General features: G+C 42.5%; 1 protein-coding gene across 1 annotated transcript in view; it reads right to left on the minus strand.

The window, feature by feature from the left end:
* Positions 1-5,679: 5,679 nt before the first annotated feature.
* The window catches only part of KCNK9 (potassium two pore domain channel subfamily K member 9), an 80,266-nt gene continuing 60,480 nt past the window's right edge, over positions 5,680-25,465 (minus strand). Inside the window, exon 2 of the mRNA XM_065669447.1 lies at positions 5,680-6,521. Coding sequence (XP_065525519.1) covers positions 5,680-6,521 — 842 coding nt within the window. The remainder of the gene's footprint in view (positions 6,522-25,465) is intronic.

Here is a 25,465-nt window from a genome sequence, read left to right on the forward strand (position 1 = left end):
TCCCCAGGGTGCAGTTCTTTAGCATAATGCTTTTCATTAATAGATGAAGGGGGAAAGTACAGAATGAGGTGATCTTAGGTCTGAACATATATCTATGAAATGGCAAGCTAATGAGTTAATAGCTGGGTACAAAAGTGGGGAAGGCATATGGAGAAAGCCTGAGGGCCGCTGTCTGTGAAATGGATCTCTCTTCTAGCCTCAAGTATAGTGCTCTGGATATGGCAATTAATGCAAGCTGTTCCACAGACCAGATAAACAATGAATCAAAGCCAGACTAGTGGTATGAGAACTCATGCATGAGTAAGAGGCATTAGAGAGCATAGTTTCAATTATTGTATTTGCTAGCTGCTCCACTTGTGAATTAGCCAGCTATGATAAATGTCATCATGCTGTTGTTTGCTCTGCATTTCTCAAAGTGAACTGAAAGACAACACAGTTTAAAACTGTGAATATTAATTACCAATAAAATTGCAGCAGTAATCTTTCTTCTCACCACCTTTTATTCCACCCCCCCTATTTTTAGCAAGGTGTACCATCAGTTTTCATGGGTTTAGATCAGCCTCTGAGCTCAGATTAACCAGCATAAGAGTCCCAGAGCACCTTCCATGTGAAATCAGTTTCTCTGTGTCCAATGTCATTATTTCATTTGTTTCAGTTTTGGTGTATTGCTATGATGGCTAACTCTCTTAGTGTGCTTTATCTTGCTGGTGTTCCCAAAATAAAGTTTGATATTAAAGTTAGATGACAGGCAGGCTGGTCAGAAAGGCAATATTACCTTTTCAGTTCTGTATTACACATCTCTAGCTGGTGAAAGTAGTGGTGGTGTGATTCTCACTGTCATTTGTGCAATATTCCATTCAATAATAGTGTCTTGTTGAAATATGCATTAGAGTCCATAACATTAGTGTAATGGATACACTTCAACACTCCCCTCTGGTCTGGCTTCCACATACAGATTTTAAATAACTGTCTAATTAGATCTTAATATTAACAGGAATATTACATAAATTTAAATGAGGATGGAAATTTCAGCTGAAAGCTACTTCAAATCAAACCCGTGCCCACTGGTCTGCACACCCCAAAGCATTCTGGAAGGTTTCCATTCTCCATCTTGGTTCCATTGACTGCTCTTTTCTAAGCTTTTAGCAACAAATGATGCTTTCTTTTTCCCCATGAAAAAAAGCTTTCAAATCTGTTAGAGAAAACAAGGAATTATCTTGCTCAGGTTTGAGTCACAATAATCTTGATTACTGCTCTGGCATTTCTTCGATCAAAGCACTAGGAAACTAATGAGACAACCTACAATACAGTAGATTAACTTGGTCACTTCCCTCTTTTTCCTTGTTGTTGATCGTGTCCTAATGAGCTGTTACAGAGGAGTCTACACAGAAGTCTACTGATAAAGGTCACTGTACGTCTTCTCCATTCATTAGAAATTGAGACGCTATTAGGGGCTGTTGGAGTAACATCCAAACACCCCTTCTTGAGCTGTCCCATTACAGTCATCCCTGTAAAGCAGATGTATGCACAAATTTTTGCCAAAGCAGCCCCAGTCAGATCAGTCAGGATCTTCCTTACACAGTAACAAAGACCAAGCAGAGACTTGTGCCTGCATTGTTCTATTAAGTTTCCTCTTTCGTTTCCATATCACAGCATGCTCAGTCAAAGCTATTTTGGTGCTTCACTGATCAAACTGATTTTTCCCTTTGATGATAATATGAAATATGATAGGATAATAGCGTTGTTATATAATCAAAGTCGACAGCAGGGAGCTAAATTTGTGTTGTTTTGATGAAGAGCACATTAGTGTGACATAAATAGATTAATCTGATTTATTATTATTATTTCTAATGCTTAATAATAGGGAAGGGTAGGGGAAATGAGACTCTGGGGAATGAGAGTGCATAACAAAGTGATAGCAGGCGTTAGGATGTCTTGTCATAAGCAGTACCACTACTACCTGCTTTTGCTGAATTTCAAAATAGTGAGTAGAGAGCAAGAGAGGTTGTTGTGAAAGACTTAACGTCTTATGTGGAAGAAAACTTATGATATACCAGAGAGAATGTTCTCTGAAAAGCAGTGTTGTAGGAAGAAAAATGGTGTTCCTATGAAGACAGGCTGAGAAAGCTGGGGCTTCTCCAGCTTTCTGGAGAAGAGAAGCTATGTGGAGACCTCAGAGCAGTTTTCAGTATCTGAAGGAGGCCTACAAGGATGCTGCAGAGGGACTCTTCATCAGGGACTGTAGCAGTAGGGCAATAAGAAGTCAGAGATAGAGCAGATAAAAATCAGCTCACATTTCACTGACTGATTTTTCATGTGCAACTGAATAGCTGGAATTAACATTGGACAAAGGCTTCCCTTTCACTGTGTTCCAGTTCCAGACAGCCCAAGTCATTATTCACATACCAGCCAAGAACCACAAAGAGATGAAGGAGGCATATTTTGCCTGGCATACTGGTGTGTACACGTGAGAGTTCTTTACGGCTGCACAAAGCAAAGTCCTGCAAGAGCTCATGCAAACGTCCAAATGTGTGCAGTCTTGCAAAGGAAATGTCTTCCCACTTTAAAATGTTGTGTGTAACAAAAATATAGATTGGACAGAATTGTGGGTTCTTCAAGCAGAAAATAAAAAGAAACATATTTTACAATCCTAAGGAATGCAGATACATCTTAGCGAAACACTGTCCTACTTACAAACTCATACAGGTATCTACTCTGGCTCCTTCCTAACAACATATATGAATTTCTTCAGCAACATCTATAAACTTCAACTAAACTAAAGCAGACCTTTTACAAAGCCATTGAGTTTTAATGCAAAGGCTATAAGTAGAAGATGACCCATGACATGCCGAGGTAAGTTTCTTCCCTACTTATACACCCCATGTACTAAAGTTTACTCTTCATTTATGGTTCCAGAGGGAAGATTGTAGTAGAAAATCAGCTAGAGTATGTAACAGCTTTGAAGGTCTGGAGTTCAACATGATCTCTAGGACTTTTAAAGATGATTTTTATATGCAGCAGAATTTTCCACTTACAGGACAAAAGGAAAAAGCTGACCAATGTTTTATAAGATAAAATTGTTGGTTTCGGTTTGTTAGGATTGTTTTTGTTTTCCTCACAAAACTGTTTAAACTTTGCTAAAAGTCCCATTACACAAGTTCTTCTCTGCGAGGCAGACAGAATTTCACTTAAGTTCTGCAAAACCCCAAACTTTCCCTGCTTTTCTCCAGTGTCAGATACACCCAGCAGGTATACATGATATTGATGTGCATATTCCAGGTATACTTTTTCTCATCTCCTTAGCAGGAATAGAAACCTACATTGATTTGCACTTCTGGAGTGCCACAAGCAAATATTGCGGTAGTGAATTTGGACAGCACTGTGAACCCCATGGGCCAATCTTGAAAGAAACCAGCTTCTAGGTGGCAATCACTGAGATGGGTTAACACATCCCAAAGTTGCTTTTCTAAGTATGCTTGCTTCAATACTTCTGCCATCAGACTTAGAACATGGTGCCAGCAGAGGAGTATTAATGCACCCAGCATGCTCTCCTACTGTATTCAGGGATGTTATCCTCACATGTTAGGCTGAAAGAAGTCAATCCTCATCTATCCTCATTAAGAATCCTAAGCTATTTCTTCACTAATCTTAATGGAGATTTTCATACCACAGGATTGTATAATCCCAAAGGAAGCTGCATAGGGGAGCCAAAGACATGGATACCTTCTTTTCATCTACTTGTTGAAGCACGGATATGGAAATTAGAACATGAACATATTTGATATACCAAATAATTTAAAGCCAGGGAGAAGAGAACAGAGGAGGAATTGAAATTCCCTATTTCTCCCTATTAATTCTCTTTATAGAAGCCTCTTTGAAAGGGTATCAACATCCATCAGCACACAGAGCTCAGAGCTGGGACTTGTACAGAAACATACTATCTAGTTTTAAGGGGGAAAAAAAAAGGGGGATTATTGCTTTTACACTGAGAGCACAAAATGGTAGAATCAGCAGGAGGTGATTAGTGCCAAAAAAGGATGGGTTTTTTATGGCGAATTAACAGGAAAGGCAGTTTAAAAGATAGGATTAAATCAGAGACAAAGGTAGAGGTTTATAAAACTCCCAGTCCTACCCCTGTCAAATCAAAGATAAATCTCCCAAAGCACTAAATCCCATGTAATCATTGCAAATTCCTATTATCTTAAAAGGGAGCTGGATTAGGCCTCTAATTCAGTCCTGTAAAGTCTGTTTGGTCCAGAGGAACAGCCGAGAGATGGACAATCTCCAAGGAACAACTCTATAACATAGTCTCAACATCCTTCACTACAACTTGCCAATGCAATCACTCCCAACATTACCCTCCAAACACTGGAGTAAAACTGCTTTTGTCCATCACTGCTAAGTGCATTTTGCCTTTCCACCTAGCAAAAAAGCAGTATCACATCTTATCTCACAAGTTCCCAGTGAGCCAAACACAAGATACTGTCCCTTGAATTCTTCCTGAGACCAACAAAGGCTTTCCATTATTTACAAATCAAAAGCATTTAGAGACAATCATCTTTACTTTTTTATTTAAAACAAGGAAATGCCCTGTCACTATTATATAAGAAAAAATATACATCCACCTATTTATACCCATCCTAATCCAAGCATTCAAAAAAAAAATATAATTCCTATTCATGCAGGTAATTGCTGCACAAAATAATAATAATAATAATAATAATAATAATAATAATAATAATAATAATAATAATAATAATAATAATAATAATAATAATAATTTATAAATAAAATTAAAATAACAAAATACACTCTTTGGTTCCAACAATTCTCCCAATTTATCTTAAAAATTGTTGGAATGGTTGAAAACGATAAAAGAAAATCTAGTTAAATCAATAGGATTATTTGCTTTTGATTATTAATTCAGTTGCTAATTTTTCTTGTGTTTTTATTATGCATACCAGTTTTACAAAGTGCATGCTTTATTTTATTTATTTTTTTTTTAATTTTAAACTGGCAAGCTAAAATGATCCATCTTTTCCTGCCTTTTTTTTTTTTATTAATGTTAATACAATCTAAAATCTAGCATTAAAAAATTTACCATGATACACCTGGTATATTGACTGCTTATGGCGCATGCTTGTCTTGGCAAAAAAGAAATGAACCAAATTTGCTCCCCTCCCACCCTCTCTGCTCCTTTTGGAAGCAATCTGAAAGTTAAAAGCAGACTGGAACACAATTGCTTCAAGGGAAAAAATAATCCAAAATAATACCTGATGCTTTGAATTTTGTCGCATGGCACTAGTCGTGGAATTCCACGCACACGCACGCACACCCAACACGCACGCAAGCACACAACCTGCTCGTGAGGAAAAGAGTTTATTAGGTCAGGAGTGCCAATGGCACATGAAGGCTCCCAGCTGTGTGTGCAACTTTGGATTTGGTACCCACTTCACGTCACCTTGAATCCTCTGACATCCACCGAGGGGGTAATGTAAGGCATACTTTGCTGGAACGGTAATAATCCATGCTTCATGCTCAAGAGCTGAGTCTCAGAGGAGGACTGGCTTTCTCTGCTCCCTTTGGCCTCACTCCGTCTCACTCAAGGAACAAAAAAACACCCAAAACAATGGAGAAGAACTGGGGGGAAACAAGGAAAGCAAAAGAAGACAAATCCTTTTAAATGGACTTTCGCCTTTTCATCAGCCTGTGGTTATCTGTAAAGCTGTGCAACCCAGGTGAGATGGAGCTGACAGGAGAGGGGAAAAGGCTGTTTTTTAATGTGCTTGGCGAGATCTCCTCTATCTTGTAAGAGATGGAGTGAAAGTACTGGGGGTTCAGCTTTGAGCTGAACGAATTTTGGTGGGACACCACCCGGCTGGTGTACTCATGGGACCTGTAACACATGCAGGAGCAAACTGACTGAAGGTCAGTTACTTCGGCCTTGTACCGTGGCCGACCATGCTGGGAGTCCTCTTGGATGTGGATAATCATGCTGTTGCGGTTTCCTGCCAGGGATGCCCGTTCCTCAGCATCCCGCCTCTCGTCCTCGCTGTTCATGGTCAAGAACCTGAGAACAACCAGATTTAGAAATGCCCCAATGACTGTCAACCCCACTAGAATGTACATAAAGCTAAAAGCCACATAGAGAGGCTTCTTTTGAAGGGCCCCTTTGGTCTGCAGGGCCACATAGTCTCCAAAACCTATCGTAGTCAATGTTATAAAGCAGTAATAGTAAGCATGGAAAAAGCTCCACTCCTCATACTGGGAAAAAGCTGCTGCTCCAATGCAGAGTGTTCCCATGCAGGAGAAGAAACCCACGGTGACCATGTTTTCCATGGAGACTTCGGTGCTCCTCATCCCACAGCACTTTTTGATGCGTTTCAAGAGGTACTTGACAAAGGTGTTCATGCGCTCGCCCAAGCTCTGGAACATGACAAGTGTCAGTGGGATCCCCAGGACTGCGTAGAACATGCAAAAGGCCTTCCCCGCATCCGTCCCTGGGGCAGCGTGTCCATAACCTGGGAATGAAAAGATAGGACAGTCAGCAAGGCAGATCATGGCCACAGGTCCCCCTTTGTGGCAGCCACGTGAATCGCAGAGAGTTAGATGCCACAGCCAGATCCAAAGCTACTTGAACACTGCAGTCACACAACCTTTCTGTCTCCTTGCCCGTGTCCTGTATCCAAAGCAAGTAAGACACAGAGAACCACTGTACACACAGGAGTGGGAAAGATGAAAGGACGGACAAGCCACCGTACTTCAAGTAACTGTGCAGTCTCCTAAACAAGACTGTATTGAATTCATTCACTAAAGAAATGTCCATCCTTTAACGTATACAAAAGTGGAAACTTTGGAAATAGATAGACACTTTCGCAGTGTTTTCTGAGAGGAGCTGGTGTTGCCCTATCTCAAACCCAGAGTACATTTACAGCAGCATGGAATTAACAATATTAACAGACCCACCAATGAAAGAAATTCCTCTTCATACTCTTCCAGGCTGAACAAACCTTTCTGCTAGACACCCTATAAAAGCCACCCTCTTCTGTAACACTGTAAGATTCGATATCTGCCCTATCTTTAATTACTGAAGAATAAACAACTTACAAGCTTGTTTTGTAATTTCACAGCTTTTACAGCTAATGTGGCAAAGGTAATTTCATCTAATCCAGGACAGCATAGTTTACAGGAGGTAAAATCACAGCTAAGCCTTTATTCTAAATTGAACCATAAAGAGGGTGGGGGCTGCTTTGAAATTCTAAGTTCACTTTTTCCTATCACACTGCTTTAAAACCCTACATTTCTTACAGCTGAGAATATAAGTGACAATACCAAAGTCTCCAAAATGGGATAGCTGGGACCCACCTGGCCATGGTGTACATTGACAATGTAGGTACCACTGTCCAGACTCTCCTTGAAGTTAATGAATAGCAACATGCACTTCATAGCTGCAGTTCCCCTCATCTATACCTAGGTCAACGAGTTGTTCTCAGGAGACACCTATTTCTCTACAGTCATTATAACAAAAATCCTGGGACAGAACTCAGTCCAAGATTAATACATCTAAATTTTTGCATCTATGTGTGTGCTAGGTGTCCAAGCTTCCATTACAGTCAACAAAGATTTAATGAAAACAGGTAGTACTGAGTTATTTAACTGACCATCCCAAGTCTACCTTATGGCAAGATGAAATGATACTACAGACTTTTCCATTGACCATATTCATCGGGTCCCCATTAGAGTGGCTAAACATCTGTTAACTGCAGAACAATTTAGACACCTACTACACAAGTAGACAGCCATACGCAAACAGCCAAATGCAGGCGTCTTAATCATGAGTAGAGCCCCACTTCAGTGCAATGTAGGTGTCTGCATTGTGGACACAAAGGGTTTAAATTAGCAGCATTTACTAGCATTTGAGATCTCTGAGATATCAGGATATCCAGATGAAACACAGGGCATACAGCAGACCCACACTCTTACAAATCAGATGCTGGAGGTCAGACAGCACCTTAGATATTACTGAGGCAGGAACATTCTCTTCATACTGCTTCAGTCCTACCCCTCACCTTTAGACTCATGTCATGAATCTCCTGCTCTGAGTTTAACTAACCCTTTCTATGAAACTTCTGACACTGCCCATCTCCTCAGTCTCCTGTGGCAACAGATCACAGAAATTCGCTACCTGCTGCATTAAAAGGTACTTCATCATGTAGAGCAATGTCCTTGTTTCAGTTAGTGCTTTTTAGCCTTAGCATCAGAGTTCTACATCTGCCTTCAGCTAAACTCAGCTTTATCTCTGCTCTCAGTTTTCTCCTTTCTGAACTGGAGCCACAGGCTTTTTAGCTCATACAGCAGAATTCCCTTGGTCATTTCAATGTCCTTCTTTGGACCTCCTTTAGCTCTATTGCATTATTTTTGAGGTGCAGAAACCAGAACCCTGCATAGCCCTCAGGATGTCAGTACAGCATGGAGTCTGCAGTTCTATTAGTACAAAAATATGAACACCATTCAACCTTCAAAATGGAAAGCAACGGTGGATAAGGAAAATAAAATGAAAAAATGAGCAATAATGCCCTCCAAGAAGCAGCAGGCATTTCTTCAGCACAGTGCTAGTTGTTACTAGATGGATGGCGACATGGTCTAGTGTGAGGTATCCCTGCCCATGGTAGGGGGTTTGAACTGGCTGATCTTAAGGTCCTTTCCAACCCTAACTATGCTATGATTCTATTATTCTATGTAAAAAGCACAAAAGAAGCACATAACTGAATATAGAAAGTTCTTTTTAGGTTACAAAACAAAGGGATTCACCTGTTGTATTGGGCTAGGTAGCCTGTTCATCATAAAAAGCAGTTTCCAAATTACCTGGAAAGTGAAATGTCTTGAATAGATTGATGCAGGGTTTGTTCCACCTGACTGTCCCTCAATAAAGGCTATAATTGCCTCTCATTACTAAGATCAGCTTTTGAACTACAGGGGTGTTAATTAAACCAGGGACATCTTCCCATTTTATAGCTTTAGTTACAGCTGATAAAGAGAAGGAAAGCTTCGGGAAATGTGATTTTCCAGATGGTTGCAGGGATGGCAGTTGGTGGAAACAACTTTCACTTTGGGTTCTAAAGAAAATGGCTGGGGTGAAAAAAGATTCCTTTCTATATTGCTATATCCCTTTCACTAAATATATCCATAGAGGCAATTTAGGGAGATTATAAAACATTAATGCTTACACACTATCTCACAACTGCTTTTCTAACATTTGCCACAGACTTCATAATTAACTTGGGACTCACAGCTCTCCCGTAAGACAGCAACAGAACCAATTCCCTGCTTTACAGACAGGAAAGCACAGGCACCAGCAGGCTATAACTCACAGGGGTAGATAGAATATCCAGAAGTTCGGATTTCTATTCTGTCCCATGTTATACTCACTTTCCACAATATCAGATTGCAAAATACAAAAATGTATTTTACCATATTTTCACCACGAAGCTGGGGTAAAGGAAGGACTTTATTAATGAAGCTGGAATAAAACTTTGCAAATAGATTCATGTATAGGGGAACAGAGTCATATATTTCTCTGGTACAATACGGCTTTAAGGAATAGGCACCTTAGCCATTTCCTCCAACACTGGAATGATGGCTTTCAAAATACACTAGACAAAGACTTAACTCTCCACTACTTCAGCATTACAGAATCTATCCAGCAATACACAGCAATGCATGAAAAGCAAACTCCAGCACTGCACGTTCTCTGAAATTCAGTAAATCTCAAATTTAAAATGAACCACTGTCTTCTCAACATCAAAGACTGACTCTGGGAAACATAAGGATGTCAGTCATTGCCAGAAGAAGAGGGGCACAGAGGATCATTAATGCCAGGATCAGTCTCCAGGTAGCTGGGTTTTACTTGTGTGAAGTAAAGGCAGAAGCAGAAGCCACTTGGTAGCAGATCTCAGCTGGCAAAATTCAGCCTAGCTTCCTCTACATGAATGTTTCTGCCCTTTACCAGAATATAAAGAGATGATGCCATGTGAACCATAAGAAACACGTGATTCACAGAAGAAACACAAGGCTCAAAGAGAAGTAGAAAGATTAAGCACGACACTGGTATTTCTCACACTTCTATGGTGAAGAAGAAAGATGAGAAGACCTTAAAATTAGGTATAGCAAATGCATCCCCTAACAAGCCATGTGGCTGAGGTAACAATGAGAAAGGTACAGATGAAGCTTTACATTGCAGCACACCTAGGTAAGTACTACCTATACCACTTTACTACACTAACCAGTTTGCTGAACTCCCACAATACAGTAATGGGACCACAGCAGGCAGATTTCTCTGATATTTAATGAGACATAATCTGATTGGTCAAGGACAATCTAAATAACTGTCACCTTGATTGGAAGTGATGTCATTAGTACTCTCTCTTTCATAATAACACCCAGCTGCTTAGGCTTTCAAGACAGAGCTCATCTGGGCTGCCACCAAGAATGGTTCGGCATGAAGAAATTCCCTGTCTCAGACTGTTACTCCAGTTCTGGACTGCAGAGCACTAATGCACGACGAAAGCTGTCTCTTCCCTATTAGAGAAGGGCTGAGCTACAGATGTCAAGCAGAACTTGAAGGCAAGGAGGCAAGGGAGGCAAAGGGTCAGACTGTAAGGCCTCACACACCAAGTGAGTACTCTGTTAAAAGTTTTCACTGCCCTTGATCTTTCCAGACCTTGTCCATTCTCAGGTGGAAAACTCTCAAAGACCACATGCTTCTATATGTAATTCTAGAAAGAAAGAATACTATTTTCCTGTTTGCCAGAGTGTAGTCTGGGAAAAACCTACTCAACCCCTTTCAAAGCTTATTTTTCCATGGTTTCCTTCAGATGAGACACAGAGGGAAACTCATTATAGAGCCTATGCAAGATCCATTCAGGAGGACAATCCAAATGTCTTTCACTTCTAAAAGTACATTGTGCTGGGGTACCAGGCCACAACCCTAGCATGCAGTGGAACACAGTGCACATGAATCATTCCCTATTTCCCTTCTTTGTCTCACTCATGGTTTTAGAGGCATTTTATAAACAAAAATGCCATGCCTGCATTCAGACTCTAAGCAAGTATCTCTGGCACTGTATAGCCTCATGTGGACAGACCAGCTTGCTTAGATCTACATCAGTGATCTTTGCACCATGCTCAGCCGCAGCGTACAGACAGGCCCGTAATGTCTGACTTGTCCTCCAACACAAATTCTCTTAAATAGCACTTTGCTTCTGGGGAAAAAGGGTCTCAACAAACACTTCCATAGCACTGCAATGACACAGATTGCCCAGAATAAGTAAATCCATGATAAAAATTAAAACATTATGGGAAAAAATCCTTTCACTGTACTACATCTACATGGAACCAACTACAATAGTGCAAGGCAATAGCTACTCTAGCAAAGTAAACTGGGACAAGGGATGGATTCCACCACCAACCCATGATTGTCCACACTTACGTCATTAGCACAGTTTGTGTCATGGCTTTACCCTGGACCTATCAGCACTGTCCCAGGCAAAGTCCATGACCACTCCAGCCATGGAGGTTAACACTGGCCAGGGATCACTGTAGCTGAGCATCACTCTGGAGCAGTACATGTGTTTAGCTGTTACTGACATTCTCCATACTGCATTTTCAAAACACAGCTGATGCTCTACTTAGTAGCATAGATGGAGCCTGTATGGTGCAAAGCAAAGGGTGCTTTTCTACACTGGGCTCTATCAGAGACTGGGAGAGGCTTGTCTCTAGATATGCACTGGTACCAGGCCAAATACATGATCGGTGTTAAAAAATAAAAATGAAATGTGGCAGTGGTAAGTTATTTATAGGTAGCATTCAGGCCAGCATGTAGCTGCAGAGTGGCTAAGCCTCATTCATATTCACGTTCAATGTATAACAGGTTTTAGATGTCTTGAATCTTGAAGCAACACTGTGTTATTCATGAGAGATGCTTTATTTCTCTCAGGAGGAGGTTTCTCCCCTCATTCATCTACACATCATTCATCCCCATGATGGACATTTGGGCCTGGTTGTCTCTGACAACAGCCTCTGGAAAGAAATGAACTATTTACTCCATCCCTGTGACTCAAACCTTTCTTACTCATGCTGGCAGCAGCCCTGGCCGTGAGATAATGAAAAGGGGATAATGGTACCTGGTACTCAGATTGGGAAAACATAATTCAGATTAAAACATCTTCCTGATGTCACACACTTCAGAGGTTCATCTACGTCAGAGGAACTGCCACAAAGAAAAGGCTGTGTCTCCTCTGGGTTTGCTGCTCATGCTTTCAGCAGGGACAAAAAACATGTCCTTTGAGGTACAGATGAAAGAGGTTTCAGTATGGATCAAGAAGATACTTCATCTTTCTAACTGGTAGTAACTCATTTGCCAGGAAAAAGGAGTTTTCATGTAAGGAAATCGAGAGCACATCATGGATGCTGCTGTTACATGGATGAAAGCTGCTGTGCAACTACACCAGCCTCCTGGCACACAAGCACCACTGACTCTTCCCAAATCCTGCTTTCTCCTTAAACATCTTCAGGACCCCCTTATTTCTTTCATTCCCTTATCTCACTGCAGCACACCAACTCTTAGTTTTGCACAGCTTCCCCTTCCATCCTCAAAGACATCCTCCCCTTCCATCCTCAAAGACATCCTCCCATTCCATGCTCAAAAGGCAATCTCTAATACCAGGTCAAAGCATGGCACAAGGCTCTCTAGAGGCACGCAGAGCAATATGGGATGACATCATCCTGTGTTTGAAGACAGGCACATCCTGTGAGAGGAAAAAGGATGTGCCAACCCCAGGTATAACCTCAAATCTGAAATCCTTCAATAATGGCAGCACAGCCTCTCACCCTGGTTCATCTCTGTTCCATGTCCTGACTGCAGAGGTAAGACCATGCCACCTTGGAATTTACACTCACTGTTTTCCATTGCATCAAGACCTGCAGAAGATCTCCTATTCTGGGCAGCAAGGATGAAGCAGGCTCCCCTCACCTTAGTCTCCCCACCACAGATGTCTTTTCTTGTTGATCTTTGAACCGAACTGTCAAGATGCTTAGGGCAAACAGCTTCAAAAGCAGATCTGATCGGATAGTCAGACACACACGTATGCACAGGCAATGCGCAGCAAAGAAATATGGAAAAGAAATGGCTTCTCTCTCTGATCCACTAGCTGGCAGGTGAGGGTGCAGCCAAAGCTGGTCTTGCAGGCAGAAAGCCAGCCCTGATCCATGCATAGCATAAGTCAGGACAGATAAGTGCCTCAGCCATGGAAATTACCCCCACCACAGTGATCTCTGTAAGCTCACCAGGCACTGTCAGCAAATGGTCTGCATAACAGCCCAGCAGCAGACCTGAAGGACTCATCCAAAATGACTGATAAGATTGAAAACAATGCCAGTTTCTGTGCTACCCATCCTCTATCATGTTTTCTCACTCCCTCTTTGTCTGCAGCCATCACACATTACCTGTCGGATGCCTACCTGGTGTGGTGAGGGTACAAACCTATTCAGGTCACTGGGGCAGAGCAGGTGGAAGTGGTGCTCATTCGGTTGTGTGCCCATCAGTGGTGTGTGCCCGCGCAGTTTTCACCCTCCCCATAGCTGGAGAGACCTGGGGGCTTCTCTGCTTTCTGCTGGAAAAGAGCTTGTATCCCTCCTGAACTCACACACCAACAGGACACAGCTCCCCCATTGTGAGAGAAATTGCTTCTGCCTAACAGGGAAGCAGAGATTTGGTCACAATGTTTGGCTCTTTCAGATACCCACTGGGTTACCGCATGAAGAAATTGGTTTACAAGTTTAAACCAAGCCATAAGAAACTTTTCTTTTTCTAATTAGCTCTATTTCTATTCTCATTCCTTGATAATGATGAGCCACATATATCTGTATCTATGCCCATCTGTCTTTCCTCACCAATAGTTTTGAAGATGCTCACCAATTTCCACCACTTAAAGAAGCTGTAATGTAAACTCGATATTAATCTGTTCTGCTGGGCCTGCCATCTGGCCAATATGTGAATACACGTAAAAGGGCCAAAAAAAATCAACGCAGAGATAGTGCAAAGTCAGCTGCAGTGTGATCAGCTCTTTCTCTGGCCTCTGGTTAGAGGAAAGGGACAGGAGTTTGGGGTCTTGCAAGGTGGGTTGAGACACAGAGGCATGGGATACGACTTCAGGAATAGGATGTCTACATCAGACAGCCTGTGATGGAATACCTATCTGCTTGCAAGGTTGAGGATGCAAATCAGGGTTCAAGAGAATTTGAGGATGTTTTGGAGTTCACAGGAACCGAAATATTTCAGAGTTCTGCATTTCTGTTTGTTGTCATATTTTCTTTTGCACATGAACCATTTCCATTTTTTTTCTGTGTAAAATTTACACTATAAAGGGTTTTTACTAAAAAAGTAAATGAGGGAAAGTGGAAATGTTCAAACGGTCACATGAAACCACTGACAACCTTTCTGCTCATCTATTATGACACAGAAGACCTGATTATCTCCAATCTCCTCTTGTTGAACTTAGCCATCTACTTTAACTGCTTAGATGAGAGATGCCTGTGATCACTGGCGATTCTTCTGAGTAAGATGACAGAGCACCCTAGGTAATTGCCACCTTGTGTACCACCTCCCCAGGAAACCAAAGATGTCAACACTTGCCAGTTAATTTTGTTGACATGACAACATTATCTCTACTCATCTCTGCAACTGCCTCTGCTTCAGAAAAAAAGCTGGGAAGAGGGAATAGGTTCCACTCCAGTTCTATGAGGAGACTAGCACTGAAAACAGCAGTGATTTGGGCCATGTTTTGGTATATCACTTCATAACTACTCCCAAAACCAACAGTAGCTCTGTTCTGGCTTTCCAGCTGGGCAGTAGTTGATGGATTCCTGGACTGCAGCTGAGCCTGGCCACCTTTCCGAAGACATCAACAGCAGTACAAACCATCAGCTAGGCACATCACCAGGAGAGCATGTGTGCACACCAGGGATGCAGCAAGGCACATCAGCCAACAAGCTGGATTCTTGTAACAGCAATAAAAACAAACCTCCAAAGTCCAAGGATGAGCAGGTTTACCATGACTCTTTGGGTTCAAACATCGTCACACTAGGGGTCTGGAGCATCTCTCTTATGAGGAGAGACTGTGGGAGCAGGGCCTGATTAGTCTAGAAAAGAGAGGACTGAGAGGGGATCTCATCAATGCAGATCAATATCTCAAAGGTGGGTGTCAGGAGGATGGCATCAGACTCTTCAGTGGTGCCCAGCAACAGGATGAGGAGCAAAGGCCTAAACTAAAACACAACCAGTTTCACCTCAATATGAAAAAGAACTTCTTTATGCTGAGGGCAGCAGAGCACTGAACAGGCTACCCAGGGGGGTCATTGGGTTGAATATCTCCCTTTCTGGAGATATTCAAACACCACCATGGACACGTTCCTGTGTAACCTCCTCTGAATGGCCCTGCCTTGGCAGGGGGTTGGACTGGATGATCTCCAGACTCCCAACTCTAATCATTCTGTGATCTTGGGAGCTGTGTGATAAGCACAAAATGATCAGGTTTTCTGAAGCCTGCACACCACCAGTTCAGCACTGTGAACTTTTGCGTCTGTTTTGTATCTCTCAGGCACTGAGATACCTGAATGCGCAAACGCCGGTAGCACTTTGGAGTCAACATTTTCCCATGCTATCTATTTCTGACTGCCCCTGCATGCCTTTCCTCTCTATCCTCTTTATCCTCTCCATTTCATTCTCCGAAACATCAGTGGACTGACCTGAGGCTCACATCACATCTAGTCCCAAGACAAATATGCCCAGAAGAAGTTCTCAATCTGAAGAGGATCATAGCAACCACTAGGAAAAGACTTTTCACGTCGCATTATCCATTCCCGAGGGCCAGCATGCAATTGTTCCCCACAATATATTCTCCAGGGCTTTGTCCAGTTTTGTTTAAATGATTGAAATAACAGGGTTTCTTCTCCCTCCCTTAGGAAATTATTCCCCTGTCTACCAGATTCAGCTATTAGGAAGGTTTTTTACATAGACAGCATGTACTTTTCTATGCTGCCTTTTATCACAGTGTTCTTTTATAGCCCTCAATCCAACACACCCCATTTCTCTCTATCATTACTCGCTCCTTTACTCTTCTTGGAAATAATCACATCTTTATCGCTTAGTCAACATTAGCTATAAACAGAGCTCTCTGGGGCAAAGACCTGTAGCAAGAAAGACAATAGGTGTTTTACAACATATAGCTAGATTTAGATTTTAAATGTCTCTTCAGAAGCAGCTCCTTATGTGATCACTTCTATTGTGCTTGCCTGCCATTCCTCTTGCTCTTCGGAAACTTTCAGGGTCTTTGCTAAAGTTGTGCACAGTCATAAATGCAGAACCATGCTAGCAGTTATCAGTTCTCTGGACTGCAAAATAACCTCTTTGGTCTGAATGGTCATCACTAACATTATGTCTTCATTGTATAGCAAACTTTTCCTAATGCTGCCATTCCTTACATCATAAAGGCTCCTTCTATTATTGCTATGGAATTGCACTAACCATTATTTTTTTCCCAACCCCCTCTATAAATGGCCATAAATGGCCTTCTTAGGAAATTTTAATAGCATTCTGTAACTGATTTTGGTTGCTCCCAGCTTATTGGCAATGATTTGCAACCTCTCCATGAGGGAGGGAGGAAGATGAAGGAATCACCACCTGCAGGGCTGGCAAGTTGATTCAAACAGTGCTCTGAGGCATGTGGAAAAAATACATCAGGAAGAAGCTCAAGGGTTCATGTCTTAGCAAGAGGTCAAAAATGAATCACAGAATCATAGAATGGTTTGGGTTGGAAGGAATCTTAAAGCTTATCCAGTTCCAATCCCCTGCCATGGGCAGGGATACCTTCCACTACAGCAGCTTGCTGCAAGCCCCTCTGTCCAGCCTGGCCTTGAACACTGCCAGGGATGGGGCAGCCACAGCTTCTCTGGGCACCCTGTGCCAATGCCTCAGCACCCTCACAGGGAAGAACCTTTTCCTTATATCTAACCTGTCAGAGTGGCTTGAATCATTACTGATGTAGTAACCACATCCTCTAAATCTGTGATGCCATTATCCACTGCACTTCACAGTGCTCTGTTTGCAGATCAGTGTGACAGCAAATGCTGTCAGAGCATGTCCAGTGTGAAGCAGCACATCCAATGAGAGATGCGGGTTGACATTTAGGCAAGCGGTTCAGCTGTGTTCTTACTGAAGCAATTGCATTTTGTTTCTGCGACTGTCTATATGCAACCGAGAGAAGAGCACAGACAACTTGCTGTGAGTTTGCTCACCTGTTTTTTATTTCATGCCACATCTACTGCAGATTGTTCCCATGCAGAAGATAAAAGTGATATTTTTCAAGCTTTCAGAAAACACTAATAGACACATGGTATTTTGAGCAGATTCTGCTTCTGCTGTTTGAGAAAACAGGGCTTCCCTCATCCAAAAGGGCAGCTAAAGGAAGGGTTATCGATTCCCACTGTGCTCAGCTTTGGTCCCTGCTAGTAAAACATGCCAGCAAATCGATTAGGAGACACAACTTTTACTAATACAGATAAATGGGTGCAAGGTCTGATCTAAACAAAGTTTTACAGATACAAACGTGTTTCTTCCAGGGTAGACTCTGTCTCAGTAGGTGAACAGTCTTGTGAGGAGGAAACGCCAATTTCTCTTTCTCCTTTATGTCTCATTGTCTGCCCCTTCTTGACCACAATAAGGAATTAGCCAAATGGACACAAGTTTTCCTGCTTCTAGACATCTGCAATCATAGACTTCTTGACATCAGTTACAGCATGTATTGTACCCTTCTCTGATGAAAAGAACTCCCAAGCATGGCTTCTCACTCTGTCTGGCTGCAGTTTTGGCCAAGGCTATTTTCCCTGCAGACACTCTAATTTTGCAGTAGCTTTATTAGTTGAAACCTGGCTTCAGTGGTCTAAAACACAAAGCAAGTAGAGTCCATCATCATTTCCCCCACTGCATCACACATACAGACTGAGCAGTGATTTAATTGGATTTATAGATAGATTTCATCAAAGGGATACATGTATTATTGAAAAAAAAAGGAAGACAAGTATTTTGCTCAAATACTTTGGACTGAGTTTATGTTACCAATGTCAGATTTTTTCTGTTGTTTTTATTTCCAAACCAGGCTTATGCTTGAAAGTACAAGCAAAAAGAGATTTCTCAATTTCCCTTTACATATTTTAAGTGTGTTCTGTCAATTGTCTTTGAAAAGCTGAAATAATGTAACCGAAAGTTCTGTGAAAGAAGAAGTGTAATTCTGACTGAGAAAGAATTTTTGGAAGCTGAAACCAAGGAAGTTAATAGAAATAAATTACCTAACTCTACCATCCTGTTTTGTTTTCCATTGAGCCAGTACTAACACCGAGGTACATTTATCCTTGCTCTTTGAGAAAGAAGAGCTGAGCTAAAATGTGAAGGTCAAAGTTTTGCAGTGGTTATTATAGACAGGGTTGTCTACAGGAAAATGTGCTGGAATTGCAGGATCAGGGTTATTATACTGCTGTAGCTGGGCCGGTCTAACTCACTGGGTTGGCACTTCTGAATGAAGCCACCTCATCCTTTTTCTCTGATTGCAACTTTCATCTCAAACACACACCAGGAGCATAGAGACTGTCAGTACCTTTCCCCATCAAACCAAAACGAGAGGGGCTTCTCATAAGATGCTGATACAACCAGCAGAAACTGTCCAAGGTTAAGTCAGGTGTTTTAGGAACTTGAGCCTAAGAGATATCAAACCCAGAACTTGAGCTCACATGCAGTGAGAACCTCCTTCGTAAAAAGATAAGAGATCCACCTCAGAGCCCCTATCTCTATTTGATAATGCTGTCCCTAAACTCACTGCTCTTACAGCTAGAAATCTTCCTATTTTCAATCTAAACATGGTCTATTTGTTTCCATGAAAGTAAAGTCCTTAGCTCAAAGAGCAATCCTCTCAATCTTCCCTACTGCCATAGATTAACAAAGATCAGGCATATCTCACCAGCCTGTTTGGGTTTTTTTTCCCTAGAATGAATAAACCAGGCACTACTGATCTGTTGCATGAGACAGTTTCACTCTCATAGCATTTTGCACCTTTCCAGCTTGAATTTAATTTTCTTGTACATCAGCAACCCAAATTTAGATACAGAAAAACAGAAATTCAATGCTTTGTATAGTATTTCATACAGTTTTAGACAGATCTTGTACACAGCACTGACAAAAAACTTGAAATAAAGTACACATCTCAAACCTACCTGTCTGGTTCACAGCACTAAAAATCTACAGGATCTTATTTTGTCTCACACTGGCGAAAACAGAGTAATCTTTCTTGGCGACTATGAACTCACAGCACCATAATTCAAGTATCCATGAGTTCATGGTTTAACTAGAGACAGGCATTTGAGCTAAGCTCCATCTTAGCATTAAACAGATGGATGCTAAAAAGGAACTTTCCATAGACTGCAAGCATCTCTCCAACAAATGACCCATGAAAAGCAGGATGGGGTTCAAGTGCGCTACTGAGTGTTGAAGCTGACAAGCATATCCCAATTAGTTATTCTAAAAGTGGCTCAGTTTAATCTCCTCAAGACATTTCCAGTTCCTAACAAACACTTTTCTTGAGACCAGTCCGAGATCTTTCACCCCCCTTTCATTTCTTCATTGTCTACAGACATCTCCCTTTCCACATCAGCTCTGATAAGCATGCGGAGCAGCAAGATCGCAGGAGGCACTGGAGTGAGACACCATTTAATGCACCTGACTAGGCATAATCAGAGCAATCCATCACTTTAGTTTTCTATTCCCAGCCACCAGGAATAGTCAAGCTGAGTGGGAAGAAATGGGAAGCCGCTTACCAAAACTTCTTCAAACCTCTACTCCTCACCATTCCTTTTTTGATGGGTGAAAAACAGTGTCCTACTATAGTATTTTTATATCATAAACAGGTGTTTTTCAATTGATTTATTCTCTGAACTCCTCCTTACAAGGTAGCTTGAAAAATCCAACTAACAAAATAGTTCATGTGATGTTTCTGAGCAGTCCTAGCCATCACTTGCACTGATTTTATACCTGAGAACATCCACTGTGATCCAAGGCACATACTATATAACTGACATAGAATAATATGAATGGTTCCCAACTATTCACAGTTCTCCTCTGACACTGAGAATTACCATCTGCATTTTCCACAAATTTATACCAGAAAGGGAGAAGGCCTAGTAATGAATAATACAGATCAGAGTTTGATATCCCCCCCAAAAAAGAGCCATGTAGTTAGAAAGTTAATCTGTTCAACAAGGGAGAAAACCCACTAGGGAGGGATATTTAAAACTGCTTTGGACAAAACATCTTCTAGAACAACTCCTGTAGTGATTTACGCCTCAGTTTCAGCTTCACTTGCAAGCTTTGAAGCACATATAAGTAAGAAACAGCACTGCTGAGGGTCCACTGGAGTTCCTGTCTATAATAATGATGCTTCACTGCACTACCCTTCCCACTCATGCCCTGTATTTCCACAGTGATATCATCACATTCCTTAGTTTGGAATTGGAGTTGCAGCACATTCTCTGTTTTGGACTCTCAGTAAAGATCTTAGTTTTGTGGAAGTTCCCTCATCTGCGTGTTTCTGGGAATCAATATCTATAATGATGTGGTAAGTTGGCTGGTCACCAAGTCTCTCTCTTACTTCCCCTTTGTCCTGGGTTTACCAGTAGCCATTTTTCTCCTTCTTAGTAGCTGGTGCAAGCTCTGTGTTTTGACTTCCAGCCTGGGAAAACAGCTGATAACACCGATTGTTTTTAATTGTTGTTAAGTACTGTTTATTCTGGCTAAGGACCTTGTGAGTATCATGCTCTGCCAGGGACAAGGGGAGGCTGGGAGGAAGCAGCGACAGGACACCTGACCCAAACTAGCTGAAGAGGTATTCCATACCATAGCACATCATGCTCAGGGAGGTAACTGGGAGTTACCCGCAAGGGCACGGGCTCTCTTCTTCGGAGGGGGTTGAACTCATTCGGCGGTGGTATCGTATTCTCTTCTCTTGTTTTTCTCTTATCATTATTATCATTGGTGGTAGCAGTAGTGATTTGTGTTATACCTTAGTTACTGGGCTGTTCTTATCTCAGCCCGTGGGATTTATATTCTCTCAATTCTCCTCCCCATCCCTCCAGAAGCGGGGAGGGTCAGGGTGGGGGGAAGGAAAGAAAGAGGGAGGAAAAAAAAGGGGGGGGGAGTGAGCGAATGAGCTTTGTGGTTGGGTTTAAACCATGACACCCTTCATCAACAGAACAGGAGGAAAAAGGATGGTAAAACTTACAGCTTATGGTAAGAATAGGGACATTGCTCAACAGTTACCATCATGGGCAAAAGAGACTCAACTTGAGGAAGACTTACTGCTAATAACAGTGTAGGATAGTGATAAATAGGCAAAGCTTCCCTCCACTTTTCACTTCTTCCCAGGGTCAACTTCCTTCCTAACTCTTCTATCTCGTCCTTCCCATTTAGCACAAGGGGATGAGGAATGGGTGTTGTGGTCAGTCCATGGCACTTCATCTCTGCCACTCCTTCCCCCTCGCGTTCTTCCCCAGCGTGGGGTTCCTCCTACAGATTACAGTCCTTCACAGACTGCTCCAGCGTGGGTGAAGTCCTTCAGGAACAGACTGCTCCAGTCGTGCCAGACAATCTGCTAAAGTGTGGGCTCCTCTCCATGGTCTGCAGGTGGGTATCTGCTTCATCATGGACCTCAGTGGGCTGTAGTGGCACAGACTGCTTCACCATGGTCTGCACCATGGTCTGCAGGGGAATCTCTGCTCTTGTGCCTGGAGCATCTCCTCCCCTCCTTCTGCAGCGATATTGATGTCTGCAGAGCTGTTTCACTCATAGAATATCACTCTCACGGCTGCTGCATGGCATTTTTTACCCATTCTTAAATACAACACAGCAGTACCATCAGCATCTCTGATGGGCTCAGCTTTGGACAGCTTGGAGCTGGCTGAAGCTGGCTGAAGCTGTCCAATGTGGGGGCAGCTTCTGGTGTCTTCTCACAAAAGCCACCCCTGCAGCTGCCGGCTACCAAAACTTTGCTATGTAAACCCAATACACACCAATAGCTATTTTTCATTTGCCTGCTTGATTGCTTGCAAGCCTTGGAAATAACAAGTCCACTTTCAGACTTGCTACTTCACTTGCTGGTTGGTCTCATTTGCTTTGCAAAACCGTAAGCAGTGTGATGGAGCTGTTGTCGCCTGCTTCAAGTGTTCACACTGAGGCTCAAGCTGTTTCTTAGTCCTGAAGACCTCCTGATTTCCTGGCTGTGCAGCAGCAACAGGATTATAAACCTGGCAATGGGTTATTTATGTCTGCAGAAGACCGGCTCTCAGCTTGAGAGAGCCTGTCCCAGGGAGAAGACTCCAATGAGCATCAGCACTGGGTAACCACGTTGCTTTTCTTACTAGGCAGATAGGTGGTACATGGCCTAACGACAGAGAAGCTGAAAATATCCTTCAAAAGAAAAAAAAAAACAACTCTTTTTTGCCTACACTGAATCTCAGACAGACTTCTGTACTCACTGGCCTATTTCTCCCAACAGCTTCTTTCTATTTCTTTTCTATATTATAAAACCATAAAATCATAAAACCATAGAATGGTTTGTTTGGGTTGGAAAGGATCTTAAAGCTCATCCAGTTCCAACCCCTGCCACAAGCAGGGACACCTTCCACTAGAGCAGGTTGCTGCAAGCCCCTGTGTCCAGCCTGGCCTTGAACACTGCCAGGGATGGGGCAGCCACAGCTTCTCTGGGCACCCTGTGCCAGCGCCTCAGCACCCTCACAGGGAAGAGCTTCTGCCTAAGAGCTCATCTCAGTCTCCCCTCTGGCAGGTTAAAGCCATTCCTCTTGTCCTGCCCCTACATCCTATTGGAAAAAGAACTTCTCCAAATTTCTTGCTGTTCCCCTTTGGTACTGGACGATTGTTATATAATATGTCTCCAGAACCTTCTCTTCTCCAGGCTGAACCAGCCCAGCTCTCTCAGCCTGGCTCCAGAGCGGAGCTGCTCCAGCCCTTGCAGCATCTCCATGGCCTTCTCTGGACTCGTTCCAACAGCTCCACATCCCTCTTGTGTTATTGCCCCGGAGCTGGATCAGGGCTGCAGCGGGAGTCTCACCAGAGCAGAATAGAGGGGCAGAATCACCTCCCCCATCCTGCTTATTGGCCATAGCCATTCCTCTTCTTCCCCTGCCCCACCTACACATCCCTCCCATGCTGTTCCTGTGTCTTCACCCTACTTGTTTTCATTTGCTGCTACCTCCCTTTGTTTGGTCATCTTTTTGTCCTCTCTTTTGCCTACTTTCTTTCATTCCCATCTGCCCCTTCTTCATTCTCCTCCGTCTTGACTATGGCAAACATCTGTCTCCTTAGCCAATACATAATAGTTAAAAGAACTTCATAGCCTATAACCACCCTATACAAAGTTGTTCTATGACTGCAACTGCCAGCTATAAACCATCAGACTTATCTTTGCAGTCAAGATTAATTCTGGCATGGTGCATTACAAAATTAGCCATCCTTGGCAAAGCTACTGGCCTTCAGTTTTAGCAGGAACACAATTAAGTGGAATTTGCACAGTCAAGCTAGAGCAAAGCTCAGAGGAGACAGACATCATGAAGTTATTAGATTAGGAGGTAAATCACCTACTCCTTGGTTAGATCAAGCGCTTGAACACATTATATTATGTTTTAGAGGTAATAGAGACAAAATAAAACCTCTTAGGCACTTTCCCTCCTTCACTCCCTCCCCAGCCAAGCTGTGGGGAAGCACATGTAGTAACAGCAAATGAAGAAAGGCACTACCCAGGTCTTCAGACCTGCTTTGCTCAGAAGGTAACTTGTGCTACCTGAGCAAAAAGGTTAACCTGGTGGGGACCCCGGAGCATGCGCACAGCTTGTGGTGCTTCCAAATTAAACACACACACATACATCATAATCAGAGCTGTGCCCTCACCCCAGGCCTGGATCTTCGGCTTGTATAAGTTAGCAGAATGCCCTAAGAAACTACTTTGATTTATGTTAGCTAAAAACCCAGTCCCAGAGCCTCTGTGCATACAAGAGGATGTAATGGCATAACTGATGAGTGTCTGGGCTTTAAAGCAGTCTCACTCACACAGATTTTCACCATGCAGATAGGACCTTGTTTATACATCTGTAGCAACTCAGGCCTTACCTCTTCTCCAAAACAGGTTTTGATTATTGATGTGCAATGCTCAGGAGCTGGTGCCCACAAGCACCATCCTGCTGGAGCAATCTCTCTCCCCTGCCCCACCCCCTCAGAGATACAGTCCAAAGGAATCAAAATCAAGCAAATTTGCTGAGCATGCCCTACTTTGTCATCACAGAGGTGCTCAAATCACTGCGTTTGGCAGGATTTTGGAAGACGACTATAAAACACAGAACAGTTTCAATCCACCATTTTTGTTTCTTTTTTCTTTTTCACAACCTGTGATGTGATTTACTGACATAAAATGGAAAAATTAAACCTTTGTCCATACCCCTTTAAATAACTATGCCACGTTAGAAGGTAACCATCAATACCACTGTTAAGAAACCAAGGAGCCTAATGTAGTTCTTCTTTAGAGGAAAGGAGATAAGAAACACAGGCTTCAGGGTAAGATCTGTAATTCTTTGGAATCTGTCAAGGCCAAGTGTCCTAAGCACTCAAATCATCACACAGTGATAACACGTCCTGTGGGAACTGGGTTCAACTTTGGCAACCCTCACAAGTTTAATGTGTGAAGCTCTTTCTCCACCCACCCGTGGCCAAAGGAGCAGACCAGCTTAATTCACTGCTGTTTAAAAACAGACGCTGGCCCTCAATTCATCTCCATCAAGAGAAAAAAATACCCAAGCTCCTCAAATGAAAAGCCCTTCAGGATTTTGCCTGTGCAAATGTGAGTGGAGATTTGACAATAAAAAAGACATTTCATTTGTCTTATTAGTGGCTGACTACTGTGGAAGGTGTTCAATCAATTAGACTGATCTTGGACTCCTGAATTATTGATAGAGAGAGCTGGATTACATTCTCAAATGCTTTTAGCTTAATTGCCCAACCCATCGTTGCTTCATTTTCCTTCTTTTATGTATATAATGTTTGTTGTTGCTGTTCTGTTTTTAACTATAGCAGCTCGCCAGAGGATGACCAAGATAATTGGCTGCTGTTGCAAGTGCTGCTGATGCTGATCCAGGGAGGGAGCACTGAAGCTGCAGCCAGGCATCATTCATAGGGTGCAGCAGGCAGACAAAGTCAGGGTGATGCTGGCATCCAGTGGAACTTGGTTGGAGAGAGAACAGTGGCCTCCCACTGTGAGAAAGACATGCAAGGGGTATCAGGGGTGCCTCTCTCCCACTTCTT

Source organism: Lathamus discolor, chromosome 2 (genome assembly GCF_037157495.1).
Source record: "Lathamus discolor isolate bLatDis1 chromosome 2, bLatDis1.hap1, whole genome shotgun sequence".
Taxonomy (NCBI): Eukaryota; Metazoa; Chordata; class Aves; order Psittaciformes; family Psittacidae; genus Lathamus; species Lathamus discolor.